This window comes from Eurosta solidaginis, chromosome 2 (assembly GCF_040869045.1).
Source record: "Eurosta solidaginis isolate ZX-2024a chromosome 2, ASM4086904v1, whole genome shotgun sequence".
Classification (NCBI taxonomy): Eukaryota; Metazoa; Arthropoda; class Insecta; order Diptera; family Tephritidae; genus Eurosta; species Eurosta solidaginis.
In genome coordinates this window covers 246,800,836-246,814,626 of record NC_090320.1, presented here as the reverse complement: position 1 = coordinate 246,814,626, position 13,791 = coordinate 246,800,836, and the positions used below count along the sequence as shown (strand labels likewise).

Below are 13,791 nucleotides of genomic sequence, written 5' to 3'. Positions count from 1 at the left end.
ATGAAAACTATTGTTATAAAATTCAATTGATTTACTTATTTTATCTTTAATATTAAGAGAATTATGTTCAATGGACATCATTCTTATTTTCTCCGAAATCGTATTATGTAACCTCTCTATATCGGCATTACCCGTATGGTTATTTGATGTAACTAAATGTAACTCAATATTTTCATTCATCAAATAATTTTTTATATTTATACTTTTGAATTCATTATCACAAATTAATTTCTGAAAATGTCCACGTTGAGATTTATAAAGTCTTAATTTTTCAATTATAGTTTGATTATTCCTATCTTCTAAATAATAAGCTGTTGCAAATTTAGAAAATCTATCAATAAAAGTTAAAAAATTTGATTTAGAATTTGTATAAATATCCATATGTACAATTTGTTTAATATCAGTTGGTGTTTCCGTTAATTTAAATTTGTTCTTAATTGGATTTCGATCGTATTTCGTCCTACTACAAACAGAACAGTTATTAATATATTTATGGACTAAAACTTTCAAATTCGGTATATAAATTAGTCTTTTAAGTCCCTCATAATTTTCAACTACTCCTGTATGTCCTGTCTCATTTTTATGATAATTATGTATATATTTGTAAACATCCTTTTCTGTTTCAATGTCTTTAGCATGATATGAACATCGGAAAAATTTTATATTTTTATTATGTTTGTACATTTCAATAATCTCATTTTTCAAAACATTATATTTACTATTATCTAATTCACAAAATATTCCAATTTTACCTTTATCAATATTTCTTCGTAATATATTTTCAAAATTATTTTCTAAGTCCAAAGAATTTAGAAAAATCTTTGTTTTATTATGTTTAATTTCTTTTTCTTTTCGTTTATAATCTGTCAATATTATTTGTACTTGAAATCTATTTACTACAGTATCTAATATTTTTATAAAAATGTTACTATTATCTTGTTTAGAATTAATTGTTTCTAAATCGTCATTTACATTATTAAATAATGACTCTCTAGAAATCGATAACACATTGATTTCATTTGTATTTGCATCTATTCTACTAAGAAAATCAGCTACTTGATTTTCTTTACCTTGAATATAATTAAGTGTTATATTAAATTCACTTAACTTTATTAGCCATCTAAAAAGTCTTGGATTCATAGCTTTGCCTTGATATTTTAAGAAAAGCCATCGTAAAGGTTGATGATCTGATAAAATTTCAAATTTTGTACTATAAAGATATGGTCTAAAATAAGTCGTTGCCCAAACAATTGCTAAAAGTTCTTTTTCTGTAACTGAATAATTTTTTTCATGATCATTTAATGTTCTACTGGCATAACATATAGGATGTTGATCTTGTTGTAAAACAGCACCTATTGCGTTAGCACTTGCATCAGTAATAAGTTGAAAAGGTTTATTAAAATTTGGATACTTAAGTACTGGTTCTTCCGTTAGTAATTTTTTCAACTTTTCAAAAGCATTAATATAATTCGAATCGTTCAAATCTAACTTCATGTCCTTTTTTAAATACTTTATTAGCGGATAAGCTACCTTTGAATAATCTTTAATAAATTTTCGATAATATCCTGTTATACTTAAAAATTATTTAATTTGTTTAACTGATTTCGGCAATTCAAGTTTTAAAATTTGATCTATTTTAGCGGGATTTGGCTTAACTCCTTCTGATGTTAAGACATGTCCTAAATACAATGTTTCTTTTGCAAAGAATTTACATTTATTGATTTGAATTCGAAGATTTGCTTCCTTTAATTTTTGGAAAACCTTTTTTATATCATTTACATGCTCTAGGAAACTAGTTGAAAAAATAAGTATATCATCTAAATATACAACACAAATTTTATTTATCAAATCCTTCAGAACAAAATTAATAAGCCTTTGAAATGTTGCAGGAGCATTCTTTAAACCGAATGGCATACGGACAAATTCATAATGTCCATATGGAGTAGAAAAAGCTGTTTTGTTTGATCTTTTTTTTTAACTAAAATTTGGTGAAACCCTTTTGCTAAATCAATAGTTGTAAAATATTGTGAACGTCCTAATTTGTCTAAAAGATTTTCGATATTTGGGATTGGAAATTTATCATCTATTGTTATATTATTTAAAGCCCTATAATCTATAACAATTCGCCACTGTTGTTCCCCACTATTATCTACTTTTTAGGTACAATCCATAAAGGACTATTGTAAGGAGAATTACTCTCTTTTAATATTCCTTGACTCATCATCCAATCAATTTGTTTGCAAATTTCCTTCTCATGTACTTGTGGATATCTGTATAATTTTGAATTTATAGGTTTATCTACTGTTGTTCGAATTTCATGTTCAATTAAATTTGTATTAGTTAAAGGTTGTCCTTCTATATAAATTAATTCTTTAAATAATGTCAAAATATTTTTTAAAGCTTTTTGATCTTCATTATTTAAGTCTTTAAATATACAATCAAGAACTTTTTTATCTACATTACAAACTTCTAATTGGTGAATTTCGTTATACAAATATGGACAGGATTGTAAAAAATTTATTATGTTACCATTTATAATAACCGTCTCATTTTTCATATCTATTATTGCTTTCATTGGTTTTAAAATATTTTGTCCTATTATTGCATCAAATTTTTTTTCTTTAAAATCGGTTAATTTCCACGACATTGTTCCTTTTTCATTAAACTCTTTTGGTAACTCAGTAATAATTTCATATCTAATAATAGTTGAACTATTAATAGAAGAAAAACAAATACTTTTATTAAGTAGAACTCTCTTGTATTCAGGTAATCTTTCTTTATTTAAAAATGATGTTGTTGAACCTGTATCTATTAATACTCTTAATTTATTATTGTTTATTGTTAATTCTATTATTGGTAATGATTTTCTGAGGCTGTTAGAAAAAAAATTTTCATCTGAATGTTTTGGTAATATTTGTTTTGAATGATTAATTTGCAGATGATCTATTTCCATATCGTTATTATTATCATTATTCAAATTAGTATTATTATATCTGTTTCTAAATTGGTTAGCATTTTGATATTTATTAAAATTAGAATTATTATTTGAATTATAATTAGGATAATTATTATTATGCAAATTATAATTGGAATTATTATTTCTAAAATTATTTCTATTATTATAATTTTGTCTATTTCTATTTTCTAAATAATTGGGAGGATTTTGTCTTAAATATCCCTGGAATGGTTTATTCGAATTATTTACGTCACTTAAAGTTGCAGTTGGATAATGATTAGAATTATTAAAATTATAATTTGATCTTTTATTAAAGGATACGGGATTATTTTTAAATGTATAACTCATTTTATTTTCATAATTTCTAATTAAACCCTCGGTTTCAAGAAAGTTAAAGGCATCTCTTAAATTATTAAACTTATTGTTTATAATTATAGATGCTAAGCTTAAATCTATATTATTTAAAAATGTTTTTAATATAATTTTTTCTACGTTCTGAGGACTAAATTCAACCGGTTTTTTCTCGTCAAATTCGTATTTCTCATTAATTTTACACAAAATTCCACACATGTTATTAAAATAATTTTGTATTCCGCAATTTTTAATAGAAAATGCTTCTTGATAAAGAGTATGATAAGACTCTTTAATTCCGAAGTTTTTAATTAACACCTTTTTAGTGGCTTCCCAAATTGGGTTAGGCCCTAAAATCCGAATTGTGTTGAGAGCTAAGCCTTGAATTTTATTTAGAATTACTCTATAATAAATATAATCTTTCATTTGCTGTTCCGTATTACATATAGATAGCACTGATTCAACTTCCCTAATAAATGAAGTTAATGCATAATTACCGTCACCTCTGAATTCTTTAATGTGCTGGGCATCCTTGAGGATATCTTGAAAAGTTAATTGTAAGGCCATTTTTAAATTTTTGACTATGATTTGATTGTAGATCGATTTCTTTTGCAATGGCTTTTGTTTGATGGGTGTGGTATATTGAATTTCTTTTCTTTTCGGTTCTCCTAATCTGCGTTTAGGTTTTCAAATTATGCTATAAAATTTTCATTTTGATTGTAGATACAATTTGCTATAAAATGTTCTTTTTGATTGGAGATATAATTTGCTATAAAATGTTCTTTTTGATTGTAGCTTTAAAATTTATAATCTGCTTTTAGGCGTTTTTATATCGCTTGTATCATCGTTTTTTAAAAAACGGCTTGAGTTTAGGTTGACCCGTAGACTGCGCCAAATAAATATTTAGATATATTTTTATATTTTTGTTTATTAAAACTATTCTTTTCAAGAATATTTCTTACAATGAAAATTTTTGATAGATAAAATGAAAATCTAAAATCATTTTTTCTATGAATATAAGAAAACATTTCTCATACAAAGTTATTTAAAGTTTATAGTAATAATTAACTTAAAAATTACAATTAAAATTAATCATAATATAACTCGTGCGTGTTTGTATTGGTGAAGTTTGATCTACGAAATTTTGGGCAGAGCGCTACTAAGAAGAGTTGAAATCATGCAAACGTTGGTGCCTAGGAAGGGGGCTTAAGTCGAGTTCCTATAGGGGATATAAATATCACAAGTAGGGTTATCTTACAATTTTGTTATCCTGGGTCACGTAAACATTTCTGGTGGTAACCTTCGCTATTGCTAAGCGTATGTTTGCTTCGAGTCTGGTCATACAATTATATCCCTCCGCTGAGCCCATCGGCCTTCTTCTGCAGATAACAATCTTGTTAGGGCGGAGCTGTGTACATGTTGATTATTTTTCCAGCAAAAATCATACTTGGTTCTCAGTACAAATTATTATTTAAATATTAATATTAATTTAAGTTCAATTTCGTACATAGTACATATTGTTAATTAATGCAATAATGCTTTTAAATAAATAAATAAAATAATATAAATAATAAAAAATAAATTATGCTGACTTACCTATAGATTATATATAAAACACTCGGAAGGTGACTTAGGACGAGGTGTTCCCGCATGATTAACTATCAACAGGTGATATTGTAGTTCTCTGGAAGAGCATCCCATCAGGCGGTTCAGGGAGATGTGTAAATCCTTTCCTGATAGCTCTTAAGAAGTATTTTATGATCAAAATTATGTTGTTACCAGGTCATAGCGTTATATCTTGAAGTTATCTCTGTAGTCCGAATTGAAGCGTAGACAATCGTGTAATACTTTTAGTTATGTGCCGTCCGAGAAAGAATCTTGCAAGATATCGAGATATTTATGGTTGCAACTGATAAGAAGCATTTGATGGAGCTACTAGGATTCATCAGCGGCTGTATATCGACTTCATTTCGAAAATTAATGACGTATTGACCTAACGGAGTGCTGATTGAGTGTTGATTGAGCAGAGGATTCCGGGGTAGAATCATTTCGCCACTTAATGCTAAGCTACCGTTTTCTTGAAAGGACAAGTTTTAAGTATCCCCGTTAAATAGATTCCAACAATATAGCTAAAATAGCTACCACCTAAACCGACATAAGGTAGTTCTCGATAGTTGGTATTAGAAAATAAGGGTGTGGATGCACGTTAAGTCCTGCGACATCTAGAGTAGATTGTTTACATCTTCGAGCGTAATAATAAGTTCGAATTTACCGGACCTTCCGGGAAGACCACAATACTGTGCCTACTTATTAAGCTTAATGGTACTCTTTTCATGATTCCATGATTGCTTTTGTTGTTTTAATATTACTCTGTGAAAGCTTACACTACTAGAAATTCGATTTATATTCTCACGTTGCTTACTTAGCTTCAATATTGAGTCACTTACTCTTGAGTGAAAGCTCTTATGCGCTCAAATTAATATAACTGGCTCTCTGTTTACATTGAAAGAGAACAACGAACCAAACTACTCACATGCAGCCTTGGCATTGAAGCAAAGAAGACCGCATATGATAAACAACAACAAAAAAAGCTCAGCTTATCAAGCATTACCGGCATTGACATTGGCTTCTTAGTTGTTTCTTGGACTGGTTGTTGTGCATGTGTTTGCGGCAACTGCGCAAGATCAGTTGTTTACGGCACTGGTAGAAGAACGGTTGTGTTGACGGCTGCACAAAAGCTAAGGAATGGTGAATGGAAAAACAGTGATAAAAAAGATACAACAAGTGTAAAAAAGTAATTTAAATTAACTACTTTGCTGTACGCATAGGCATCGGAAAAGCGTTTGTTGTATACATATATATTTTCCTAAAATATAAAAATAGCTAATAAAACTTAATAATAATTGTAATCTAGATCCGTAGAAATAAAGTGATAGTGAGCTTGAGCGTATTTTAGTGTATTCTTGTGAATGCTGTGCGAATCTTTAACTCTAAGCAAAGGAAGTGAGCAGTTAATTATATGCTGTTCCACAGTGTGACGCCCGCCTTTGAAAAAAATATAATTAATAAATTAAAGTGTAAAGTGATTCCCCAACAAATTTGATTCATAATTCAACTAAACAAATCTAAGCCCTCAAGCAAACAAAAAATCAACAAAACCACAATGCCCTTTCGTTCCACCACTAACCTTTTACCACGGCACAGCAGTTGCAACTTGGTTAAATATTTTGGACGCTGCCGTGCTGCTGCCTATGGTTACAAAATTTTATTTGTAACGCTTTTGTTGCAGTTGTTGTTAAGTATTGCAGCAGCTGGCACTATCACAGCTGCCAATGCTGGAACGAAAGGATTACCGCGCATGCGCGCAGCAAAAATAGCGCGCGTTCATGGTATGCAAGTTGTGCCGGAAAGTTTGAGTGACATTGACGGCAAGTCAAGCGCAACAACAGCAGCAGTGGAGTCAGCACCAAAGGATAAGCAGGGCAGAAAAAGTGGCATTGCGGCTAACAGTAATCATGCGGCTGGGAAATATGGTAAGTTGTGTTTGATGATTACGGTTGCCATGTGCATGTTTATCGAAAACATAGAAATTGTCGCTTAAGCACAGTTGAGGAAGGCGAGAAGAATTAAAAAAAAACTTTATGAGTCTGACTGTTGAAACTCGAAGCACTATGATTACAGTTGTATCCTTAGAAAGCTACTGCTAAATTTGCAAAGGTGGCATAAGGTCAAATTTCCTTTAAAGGGGGGCTGGAAGGGGTCCACAGGCATAGGAAGAAAGCGATTTCCCTCTGCAACGATGGGTCCAAACTGGACTGTGGCATGAGAGCTGGTGCATTCTCTGAAAAACTTAAGGTATTGCTGGCAGTCCGTCTTCCCGGCTCGGCTTGTATCTTCCAAATGGAAATTTTGGGTATAAAGAGGACCTTTATGCTCCTGTCGGAGGACTCGGTGTAAGAGGGCACGAGGTATTACATTTCCTCAGATAGCCAAACAGCAATCATGGCGCCTAGTTTCCACATACGTTTGTCTAAGGCCGTCAGCATCTGCAAGCGTTCCCTTCATTGTGACTTCTCAACTATTATGTGGGTTCCTGGTCACAGAAGCATTTGGGAAAACGAAAAGGCAGACGAACTTGCAAAGGACCGAACAAATGCAAATGATATCAACAGATTCATTGACCGAACAAAATGGTTTGAGCGGGGCAACGACAAGTTCTACTAAAAGCAGCATTTACTGCTTCCATACAGGGAAGTTTTCGAAGAGAGCCGTTTCACATTATCTTACATTAGGCAAGCTATGATGTCGATAGTAGGCATGAGGAGTTTTGTCACGTATGTAAAAAGCAATCAAGTGATGCAATACTTTGAAGAGAAACAACAAGTGACTGATTGATTTGAAGTCTTAAGAAGAGTCGCGAGAGCTCCCAATGTCCATTGAAATAAACATAACTTTGATTATGTTTCAACAATGGGATATATAGTCCAGTTTCGAGCAATAACTTAGTGTCATCCGGGCCCGGAGTACTAAATGAATTTAGTCGTTCCGTAGTATCCCCCTACGTGGCGTATTCTCTTAGAGCTAACAACCGCAAGCGTGTCAGATATATTTTCCTTCCTAACCGAGACATCAGGAAAATGATTGTTCAACAGCGTGTAAACTTCAGGGATTTCACGTTACTAATCGCCCAGTCAACATCCCAAAATTGGTCAACAATAAGAACATGTAGTTTCCTTTTGGAGGGGGAGTTTGAATTGTAGGAATTTCAGATACTATCTGCTTGGAATAAGTCCTGAAAATTCTATCGAACAATCCGGCGAATGGGGAAAGGCTTCAAGACCAGCTTCATTACAAGCAGCGAGGTGATCGCGAACCTGCTTCCCCAAGCGTCGATGACGGAAAAAGTGTTCTGGCAACCGACCATGACGAAGTGGGAATTGCAATATCCCGGCTAAAGAATAACAAGGTGACGCGTAACAAGGGATTAATCGTCTAACTGTATATACATAGAGACGAAGTGTTACTAATCCATATTGAGATTTAAGTTTGATCTGCCCAATTCAAAAGAAATGCGATCCCTCAAAACGTGCTTATTACCGCGGAATTAGCCTGCTTATTGTCGCATGTGAGGTTCAGTTTAGTATGCTGTTTGAAAGGCTGAACCATATAAGTAACTTCAGATATGGTAAATCTACCATCGCTGCGATTTTTACGATGCGTCAGATTCTTTAGGACACTCACCGTCGATAAAGTAAACAAAGCTTTGCCAAATGAAAAAGAGGTAAACCAGCAGTCCTGAAAGGTTTAGGAAGGACTTTTCCGGCCCTCTCAACGAGGCCTCAGAAAAGGCGACTCCCTTCACCACCATTTCTTTAACCATATGCTGAAAAAGATAATTCTAGCAGTGACTCTAAACCGCGATGGCACAGCCTATTTTAAGAGCGACAATTGCTGGCGTCCGTTGGTGATATTGATAACATTTGCCTTAACAAAACTTCACAAGTTCAGCTTTCTCTGGACTAGATAAAAACTCAAATAACATTTGTCTTGCGGCAAATAAGGACATAATAAAGTATTTATTCTCGGGTAATTCGAAAAAAAAATGCTCTGGCCCAGAAAGTATTCCAATTCCTTGGTGTAATCGCGAAACAGTGAAAGATGGTGAGACTTATTACGAAACCTTCTAAATCGCCAATGTGGTTAAGCAGGAAATAATCAACAACTATCCCTGTATCCCCTGGTTTAACCTGGCGGGTCCCAAGCGCGTTGCACACCCCGCTTAGCAGAGATGAAAGTATTACTTGCACGTTTATATAGTCGCTTGATCCGAGATAGTCACTCGTTTGCAGCCGCACCGTGTGATGAGCATACGCTACCTATGAAAATCACTTCGCTAGTCCTTAAACCGAGTATGGCATAGCCAGGTTGTCACCTTCTCACATTAGTGCACCATTTAGTGAATGTTCAGTGGCTGCTCAGAGGATACTTGGCCGCAAGCGACTTAAACTGCATGCAAAAGAGTCGCTCTGGCCAATTCTCTGATAAATAGAGATCAGAAGTTTTCCCAACTTGTGCGCACTTCTACACGCGGCTTCACCATCCATTGTGCAGACAACATAAGACGAAAAGTCTATGGAAGTGTTGAAGAAAAAAATACTTCGAAAGATTCGCGGACCACTACATATTGGCGATGTTGAGTACCGAAAAAGATATAATGATGAGTTGTACGAGCTTTACGCAGCCATCAACATAGTCTAGCGAATTTAGACGCAGCGGCTACGCTGGCTAGACCATGTTATGCTGATATTGCTTCAGCAGAAATAATTTTTATCGGAACCTGCCTATGGAAGCAGAGGAAGAGAGCGGCCCCACTCAGATGAAAGGACCTGGTTGAACCCGATTTAAATTCCCTTGGTGTGACCAATTGGCACCTGTTAACTCAAAGAAGAAGTGAATGGTGTGCCTTGTTGGACGTCCATTACACTTTAAAAGGTTAAGCGGGAATTAAGGAAGTAAGCAAGTCATTCGATCTCATCTCCTTATATCACGCGAACGCCAACTCTTGCACCGCCAAGATCTCGAGTTAGTGTTGTGTTGTAGTGTTGTTAGTATTAAATAATCACTTTACGTTGTCAACTACAACTTTCAACAAGCTGTAGGATTACTTTATCTACTCAAACTTTACGTTTTCGTACCAGACATTTGTAAAGTATTTTTTTCTTGCAATTAAATAAATTAATTTAAATATTTCACAGCCATTAAGCTCTGTTAGCTAACTCTGTGCATAAACTCTTGAAGTTAAGTGAATATGGTTTCCTGTTTTTCTTATTTAGCAAGCCAGATGTTGAGTGCTTAAGGATGCTAAGTAAATGCACTAAACAATTATATAAAAACATTCCAAAAATTAATTGCTACTTACCTTTTAACATTGAGTGTATTTAAACTCTAATTAAGCAAGAATCACACGAGAATCTTTGCACACGTAAACCAATAAAACAGAGAAAAATTTGCTATAAAAAGCACTGAAATTTTTTTTACCGAAAGCCAACAAATTTCGTCATAGAAAGCTTGCTTGATTTGCTTAACAGAATGCGATGTCTAATATAAGCGGCGATTAAAAAACACTTCAAACAAAAGACTTAAGAAACGAACCAGCTTCACGATTTGCAAATTTGTGTTTAGTTGGATAAGAAATAAAATAATGAAAAGAATATAAAAAACATTTTAATACTTCCTTTATATAAATGTACCTAGGAAACGAAAAATAAACCTTTGAACAAAGCCATAATCTTTCTGCGTCCGTATCGTGTCTTCCGTGACCAAGATACTCGTTCCGTAATATTTCTTATTTGGTATCGTGCTATACGTGAGCGCATAAGTTAAATCGTAATTTGGTATTGTAAAATCAGTGAACGTACTAAACAAGTTGTCAAAGTAGTGTGAAATTTTTTTTGGAAATATTATAGTTTTAAAAAATGTATGCAGAAAATCAAAACGAGGACCACTACCTCCAATCCTTCATTAACATACGGTGAGATATATATCTATCATGAGCCGTAGGTCACATAGGCATGGCTCATGTCACCGATTTATTGTCCACACTACCGGAATATTGATATATCGTAATATATAAAAATCACGTGTCACTATGTTTGGCGCAAATGGACTCCTAAATTACTGAACCGTTTTTGAACTTGTTTTGCACCCCGTGTGTAGTTTGATCTAACTTGAAAGAAAGGATAGGTTATATCTCAGTTTATAGTCGAAATATTATTTTATTGAAATTTTTGTATATGTTTATACGTAATAATAAAATGTTACGTATACGCACTGGCACTCACATTTTCAGGGGTGCATATATGCTTCCGTGTAATTGGTTAGTGTTTAATTAAACAACGTGCTTATCAATAAAGAATATTAAAGTGAATGATATCAATTATGGCACATCACCAAACCCGCCGAGAGGGTGGGGGGGGGGGGGGGGGGGTCCTCTGAGGGGGGCCCGCAATTTAGAGGTACTATGAAATTTTTTTTAATTCAGGAGAGTCTTTAGTTGTTCCATGTGCATTTTTTAAGCCGAATTTCAAAAGCAAAGAAAATCTGTATTTCGTTTTAATATTATAGTGAAGTGTGAAAAATAAAAATTTATATATATAAAAAGAAAGGCTAAAATGTGTATTAGTTGGTCGCCAGTGTTTGAAGAGATGCGTCGGTCGATTTTGTTCAAACTTTCACACAAGTTGCGTATACCTCACTAGGTTGTTATTACATAGGGTTGGTTGCGATCGACGTACAGGGTCTCGCGATATAGGCCGATACGTGGACCCGGCTACTCTTAGAATGTGTTTATAGAATATGGATATTAGATGAAAGCTGTTGATGAGTGCTTTAGTAGAGAGTAATTATCATACACCTGGGTGACTAGGATCTTGAGATATAGGCCAAAACGTGGGCCCGTGAACGCCTAGACAGTGTTTATACAATATGGATATCAAATGAAAGCTGTTGATGAGTGCTTTAGTACAGAGTAATATATTATCCAGAGACGGCCTGTGACTGGGATTAGGACTAGCACGGGAATAAAATACATACAACCCTCTGGGACAGGAAATAAGGGATGCAGAAGAATGAGAAAGAATTGAGAGAAGAGAAAAGAGAGAAGGAGATTGAGAAAGAGATAGAATGAGACGAAGATGGAGATAGATGAAGCGAAAAAGGCAGAGTCAGACGGAAAAAGCTTATTAAAATGTATGCAGATAGGCCAAATTTAGGGCAGGTCAACGTCTGCCGGGTCTTCTAGTATATGTATATAAACCTCAGCAAAATCTCTGCTATTGGAAGTCTGTATCCATTACAAAAGTATTAGCAGATTTTCTTTTAATTAAGTAATGTCTCCATCGTGAGAATTCTTATACGTGCAGCGTGTTTGCACGTCTCCCGTGACAGAGCAAAAACATTCAACTACTTTTTTGAACATTGCGGGAAATTAAGGATTTGCGTAGAAGTCCATATTTCCTCAAATATCAAGCGCAAATACGTTCATACTTTTCGATAACTTAACTGTAAAGTTTTTTATGTATAAGGGGCTAATATTTTTGTTTCCTAGCTTTGGATGAATTAACTAAAATGTAAAGTTACGCGCCTGGAAAATTACACGTTTTTAGCATTTCATATAAAATAATTTTTCATTTCACAACAAAACCACGTAACCTCGACTGAAGTACTATGAAATTTGTTTTTCATACATTTAAATTGTTTGTGGTTTAGCAAAAGCACGTAACTTCAGATATTTTCAAAATTACGAAATTTCCGCGACCATCACCAATAGGGCAATGAAACTTTTGATGAAGCTTCTAAGGATATTGGAGAATTGGACTTTGGTAATTTTTTCGCCAAAAAGGCAATATGTGCAACAATAACGGGGATTCTTTAAAAGTTGCTCGCTTTTGTCGTGCACCCATTTCAATGTTTTCATACATTTTAAGTTATGTTGTTTTATTTTGGTTTCAGTTTAAAGTACTTAGAAATGAGGTAGAAAAAAACGGGTTGAATTCCCTAAAAGTTTTTTTCTCAGGAATTCCGAAATATATAGCAAGACAAAAGCGCATAATTACGAGTTATGTGTTTCTGTTCTACCACGGGAAAAATAGTGGGCCCTTCTTGCCGATTAGAGGCAATATGTGGCAGCTTACTTCCCACTTCGTCATATTTGTGAATCCTTACCACCGACACTGCATGACACTGCCCCAACACGGCCAGGAACAGCACCATGTAACCAACCAACTTAAGTAAAAATATCTTTTCGGCACACATTTCGCACCTCACTAGCAAACTTAAAACAAAAAGTGAATATACATCACATTTTTCCCAAAACTTAACATGCTATGCAATATCAAAAGGCCTCTTATATTCCCGACATCTTAGTTTTAAGCAAAACGGTTGATATTCATCTGAAATCGCCATCACCAGTGGCCCATTTTTTACATCCTAAAATTTCTATTAATTTAAAAAAAAATTTTCTCAATATTTTTAATATTTATTTATTATATTGAAAAATATAAAGCTGGAGTGCAATAAACAGAGTTTCTATATAATTTTTACCTAAGACGGCAATGTGAGCTCCACCTATCTATTTTTGTTCCTTGAAAAATTCGTATAGTGGTTTTGTTAAAATTTTAATATCAATGTTCAACAGGATGATGTCTTTGTTTAAAGAGACATTTTTGGTTTCTTCTGGTACTTTTATACAAAAGAGGTACTAGAACATTTTTTAACTTATTTTTATTTTTTCCTTTTATTGCATTGCCTAAGTGACCTCAACTATGTGTAAGGTTTCGCGATTCTAGCTCAATGAGTATTTACTCAGAAATCGATCACAAGACTTTTCTTCTGTACTTCTTAATACCTCGAATTATCTTAATTCCTGTCCCACCTATAATACTTTTTTTGTTCTAAACATTACAACCTAATAGAGCCCAAAGCTT

At 33.6% G+C, this 13,791-nt stretch overlaps 1 protein-coding gene across 1 annotated transcript in view; it reads left to right on the top strand.

Annotated features, from left to right (window-relative positions):
• Positions 1-6,027: 6,027 nt before the first annotated feature.
• The window catches only part of LOC137240790 (uncharacterized), a 105,436-nt gene continuing 97,672 nt past the window's right edge, over positions 6,028-13,791 (top strand). The window contains exon 1 of the mRNA XM_067767532.1: positions 6,028-6,840. Within this exon, the coding sequence (XP_067623633.1) occupies positions 6,471-6,840 (370 nt within the window). The 5' untranslated portion in view covers positions 6,028-6,470. The remainder of the gene's footprint in view (positions 6,841-13,791) is intronic.